Source organism: Pteropus vampyrus, unplaced genomic scaffold (genome assembly GCF_000151845.1).
Source record: "Pteropus vampyrus isolate Shadow unplaced genomic scaffold, Pvam_2.0 Scaffold157, whole genome shotgun sequence".
NCBI lineage: Eukaryota > Metazoa > Chordata > Mammalia > Chiroptera > Pteropodidae > Pteropus > Pteropus vampyrus.
In genome coordinates, this window is record NW_011888938.1 from 1,805,062 (window position 1) to 1,810,864 (window position 5,803).

Sequence of the window (5,803 nt, forward strand, 5' to 3'; positions counted from 1 at the left end):
CCCCGCTCAGGCACCAGCCCCCGGCCAGCAGCGGGGCCAGAGCCTCGGCCCCAGCACCGGCCCCGGCACAGACCCAGCTCCAGCATCGCCTCCGGTGCCAGCTTCAGAGGCCAGCGGGGCCAGCTCCAGCCCCCGAGCTGCCCCTCACCTCCTCTAAGAAGGCAACTTTTCTCCCCTTCCTCTTTCGATATGTTTTTTTGGTTTTTACTATTTCGCGTGTCAAAATTTAGATTCAGTAAAGTTTAACCCTGACGTCATTTTCCATCGTACAACAGCGGCACTGACCACGCCCTCTGCACTCTGTGCCACCGCCACGACCTACTGCCAGGCATTCGCGTCACCCCAGCCTGCGCCCAGTGAGCAGCCGCGCCCCCGAGCCCGCTCCCCGACTCCCGGCAGCCGCGGACCGCACTGCCCTCTCCCTGGCGCGGTCCCCTCGCAGGGTCAACTGTCCCTCCTGGCCCCCTCCCCCGCCAGAGGCGAAGACTGCCGGAAACGCCCACATGCCCCATGCTGTGCACTTTACCACCAGCCAGGACCTTGTCCGGAAGAAGCCGACCTTTGGCAAGCGGGTGAAGGTCAGGCGCGGGGGCCAGCTCGTGCCCCCCTCACGGGAAGCAGAAGGGACTCGAGATTGCCAGTCACATGGCCGCCCTGCCCAGGGTCTTCCTGGCTAGGTAACGAAGCCCTTACAGACTGGAGTGACAAAGGCCAGCTGAGCACCTTCCACCCAACCTGCGATACCAGGTCATCCCCAGGACGAGCTTCGGCCTGGACCTCCCCTGCTGTCAGGCACGGCGCCTGCCTGTCAACAGGCTGACCCGGCCCCCCGTGGACCGCTCCCTGCCTGAGGCGCCTTCTCATCCGGGATCCAGAAGACTAGCTGACTTTGCCGGCGGGGACACAGCCCTGTCCCTCATCTGGCACAGCCCTCCGTCCGCCTCTCACACTCTCCCAGGTCGCTGCCGTTTGCACCGTTATCCAGAAGGTGTAACCACTGCAAAGCTGGCCCTTCCTTGCAGCCGCCAGGACCCCCCGAGTCCAGAACCAGCAGCAGCTGCCGCTCCGGGTCCTGTGACCAGCTCGGGCAGGGCCAGAACCTCAGCAGTGCGGACACTGCCCTCGTGCTCAGTCGCTCCTCCAGCTCCAAAGTGGAGGGGATGCACATGGACTTTGACCCGGAGCCCCCGACTGCCGGGAAAGGAGGCGACCGTCCCCCTTCTCCCTGACAGCCCTTCCCCGCCCCTCCCTTTGTGCCAGTGTTCCCCACTCCACACCCACAAAAGGGGCCAAGAAGCCCCAGCCCCCGAACAGAGCTTCTAGAAGCCCAGGAGCTGGATACCTGTCCTGCAGGGCCCGGGGCTTCTGCTGACCGTGCCGTCCCCACAGCTCTGGACACTGGCTTCCCCATGGTCCCCAAAGATCTGGCATCAGCTTGGCCCCCAGCAGCTCCCCCCCCTCCTCAGCCCCCACCACACACCCAGGAACGCTCAGCGGTCTGCAGCCACAGCCCCTCACTGCGCTCCACGTCTGCGAGGCGGGCGACAGTGCATCGTCCCGGCAGCCTGCACGTGGGGCCGCGCAGCACGCACAGGAGCGTCGCGGGCGAGCTGTCGCCTTCGTCAGACCTCGCTGGGTACAGAGGTCACTTGAACGGCTTCCTCGAACCGGCCCAGCTGGGCCTTCCTGGCAGTGTGCCCATCCCAAGGAGGAGGGGTGCCAGAGCCCCCACCGCGCCCAGGAGAGAACCGAGGTGGGCCTCGTCTAGAACTAGAATCGGCTCCCAAAGCAACTGCAGTTAGAGGTGACACCGGGTTCAGGGGAAGAGGCGGCTACAGCTCCGGCTCTAGCGCCAGCCCCAGCCACGGCCCACGGCAGCACCAGCTCCTCGGGCAGCTCTGGCACCACGTCCAGAGGTAGAAGCAAACCCCCACTCAGCTCGGGCACCAAAACCAGGGGGAGAAAAATCTCTAGGGCCAGTGGGAACACAAACTCCAGAGACCGAGGCAGTGTTATCACCAGCTCCTGTGGAAAGCTCAAGCCTTTCCGGCGCAAGACTTCGGGCCAGGAGCAGCTCAGAGCAGAGTCGGGTCCAGAACCAGCTCTAGCACGTGTCCCGGGCAAGAGCCTGTGCGCCCTCCAGAGCTGCCACCAGCTGCCACTGGAGTCCTAGCTCCGACGTCGAAGCGAGAAGTAGCTCGATCACCGCCACTACCAGCAATTTGGGAGGTAGAGGCTGCTTGATCGCCAGCTCTAGAGCTAGAAACTGCTCCAACACCCACTCCAGACAGAGCGAGGGCGAGGCTAGCGCCAGAACCAGCTCCAAACCTCGCTCGAGCGCCGCCTCCCGACCTTGAGCCAGCTCTGGCACCGACCGCAGAGCCGCGGCTGGTGCAGTCTACACGGCAAGCGCCAACACCGCCAGCACCAGCTCCGGGACGAGAGCGAGGCCCAGTTCCAGACCCACAGCTGGAGGAAGCACCGACCTGCACGTGAGACTCGGCTCCAGAACAGAGCCGTCCGGTCCTCAGTGGCGACGGCTTCCCTTTCATGCACCTGACGGTCCCCTGTATTTTGTACTGTGAATTTCGTACAAAGTGTGGTTCGCCGTTTAAACTTGTTTCACTATACACCTCAGTGGCCTCGACGGCGTTCGTTACCGTGGAATCGCGCGCTGCGCGGCCTCTCGTGTCCCGTGTCCCCCGCTCAGAATGTTTTCGGGGTTCGCCCGCCTCGTAGGCTGTATTCATTCATACCCTTTTGCGACCGACTCTGTTCACTGCATGAATACGCCACATCCGTTTATCCCTTCGACCGACCGCGATGCAATGAAAACTTGTGTTTCCATATTCTGGGGGCGAAACCAACATGTTTGTTTCGAATTCTGTACTCGGTTCTTCTGCCTGCGTAATGAGGAGTCGAACTCTGGGTCAAAGGGAAACACGATGCTCAGCTTTCTGAAGACTTGCCAAACCTTTGCCAGTGGCTGCACCATTTTGCATCCCCCCCAGCCACGGAGGAGGATTCCAATTGCTCAAAAGCGTCTCCAACATTTGCTATTTTCTGTGTATTTGATTACGGCCGCCCTGGCGGGTGCTGGGGGTGCTATGTCACTGTGGTGCTGGCTGGCATTTCCCTAATATCTAATGACGTCGATCGTCTCTCCGTGTGCCTAACGGGCCATTTGCGTACCTTCCGTGGAAAATGTCTATTATTTTTAATTGGGTTGCTTGCGTTTATGCTCTTGAGTTGTAGGAGTTCTTCGTACATTCTGGATACAAAACCCTTCTCAGATCTATGATTCGCAAATGCCACTCTTTGAGTTCTCTTTATACTCTCTTCAGAGCATTCTCTCATTCGTGAAAGTTTTTAATTTTGAGGAAGTCTGACTTATCCGTTTTTCCTTTCGTCACGTGTATGATTGGTGTCATGTTACATATGCCACTGCCGGATCCAAGGGCACGGCCTTTATTTCTCTCTCTCTGTCTTCTCCTCGAATGCTTCCGCTTTAGCTCGGAAACTTAGGTCTCTGATCCGTCCGGAGTTCATTTATCTGGCGTCAGGTGAGGCTTCCACTCCGCACTCTCACACGTGGCCCTCCCATCCCCCAGCACCATTCCTCAAAGAGACCGTTCTTGCCTCATTGAAGGATCTTCACATCCAAGTTCAAAGCCGATTGTCTGAGCTTATTTCTTGATTCTCAATTCTGTTTCACTCATTTATGTCTGGTCTAATGGCTCTTGCCAAACTTCCATTACGATGTTGAAATGAGGCGGTAAAATCGGGCGTCCTTGACTTATTCCTGATCTTAGGGAGAAAACTTTCAGGTTTCCCCTACTGACTATGGCGTAGATGCGTGCTTTTCATAAAGACCCTTTCTGTGTTGAGGAAATTCTGTTTCTGTTATTGAGAGTACCTACCATGAAAAGGTTTGGGTTATTTTAAAGCTTACTCGACGTCAATTGAGACGATCATGCGGTTTTTTAAATTCACATCGCGTATGACACTTTTTAATTTGACTATGTCGGACAGCCCTTACATTCCTGGGATGAGCCACACTCGGTCATGACGTACAGGCCTTTCGATTTGTGGAGGATTTTACATGTCTATTTGCAATAGATTTGGGCCTGTCAATGTCTTTTTTTTTTTGTAAGGTTTTGAAATCAGGGTGATGCTGGCATCGTAGACTGAGTTAAGATGTGCTCCCTCCTCTTGGACTTTCTGAAGACTTTGGGAAGGATTGGTGTTGCATCTTCTTTAGCTGCGGGGGGGCAGGTCACCGGTGCAGGCATCGGGTTCTGGGCTTTTCCACGCTGGGCGGTTCTTATCCTGCTTCGGTCTGTTTACTTACTACAGGGCTACTCAGACTTCCCAGTTCTTCTTGAGTCAGTCGTGGGAGCTTGTGTGTTTCCGGGAATTTATCCATTTCTGCGAGGCTAGCCAACCCGTCGGTGTAAGACTGTTCGATTTCTGTCAGTTTTGTAAATCTTTACAAGAAAGAACTGCTGGCTTCACTGATCATCCCGAGCCACCCTCTCTTCCATTTCTCTCTGCTCTGATCTTCATCATTTCCTTGGTTCTGCCAACCGTTGGTTCACTCTGTTCTTCTCTGTCAAGCTAATCAAGGGGGTCTTCTAAACCAGCCCCAGATTCCAGCCGGCCAGGTCTGCGGTGTGGGGTACATAGGCTGGAGTGGGCCAGGATACTGGGACACTTTCCACCCCAACTGGCAGTCCGGGCCGCCCCCAGAACCAGTCTCACCCTGAGCCTCTCCTGCTGCTGGGCATGGTGCCTGCCGCCAACAGGCTCCCCTGGGCCACTCGAAGCCCCAGGTGTCATCTGGGAACAAGAGGACTTGCTGTCTGCTGCCAAGGACCACTAGCCACGGGCAGGAAGCCCTGTGCACTTCCCTCACCCCTTCCCAGATATGGGTCATTGTCACCTCTGCCCACGAGCACCCAAGAGCAGCACTCACGCGGTGGGTGTGACCACTGCAAAACTGGCCCTTCGTCCAGCCACCAGGCCCTGACATGGACCAGGCCCAGTGGGAGCTGGCACCCCATGTTCTGTGACCAGCTCAGGTGGGGGGCCCTGAGCTCAGCACCAGGGACACTGCCCGCGTGCCCAGTGTGCACTCTAGCATCGCAGTGGAGAGGATCAGCATGAGCTTTGTCCTCGAGTCCCCCAGTGACCAGAAAAGCAAGGTGCCCGCTCATCCCTTCTCCCCAAAAGCCCTTCCCTGTCCCAGTGTTCCCCAGTCCACCAAAAGGACCAAGAAGCCCCCGTTTCTAGATCCTCCTGGAGCTGGATGCCGGCCTGGGGTGCCCTGCAGGGTCCCGGGCTTCTGCTGACCTCGCCGTCGCCACGGTTCTGGACACTGGCCTCCCCATGGTCCCAGATGACTTCCGGCAGCTCCTCCTCCTCCTCAGCCCTCACCTCGCCTGTGGCCACCTCGGTCACACGCAAGTGCTAGGTCACTGCCTCTCTCCATCCAGCAGGTGGGCGATGGGGCGATGGACGTGAAGACAGGAGCACGTTCAAGGTGGGCCCTGGTCGTTCCTCACACCTCCCCTGAACAGCTGCTCTGACGAGAAGCCATCCCCGGGCCCTCCAGGCAGCGAGTGCCGCCCTGGGAGGAGGCAGATGACCGCCACGGCCCCCACTGTACACGGGAGGGAGCTGGGGCAGCGTCGTCGTCGTCCTGGCTGGTTCTTGGGGATCGTGCTTGGGTGGGGGCGGGTAGCGCGTGCCCACCAAGCTCCCTGCGAATCCAGGATTTCACCAGCCGAGACTGGCAAGACAG

The 5,803-nt window shown here is 58.3% G+C and overlaps 1 protein-coding gene across 1 annotated transcript in view; it reads right to left on the minus strand.

The window, feature by feature from the left end:
* Positions 1 to 2,104: 2,104 nt before the first annotated feature.
* SURF6 (surfeit 6) overlaps positions 2,105 to 5,803 on the minus strand; it is a 16,102-nt gene continuing 12,403 nt past the window's right edge. The window contains exon 4 of the mRNA XM_011369997.1: positions 2,105 to 2,398. Within this exon, the coding sequence (XP_011368299.1) occupies positions 2,105 to 2,398 (294 nt within the window). The remainder of the gene's footprint in view (positions 2,399 to 5,803) is intronic.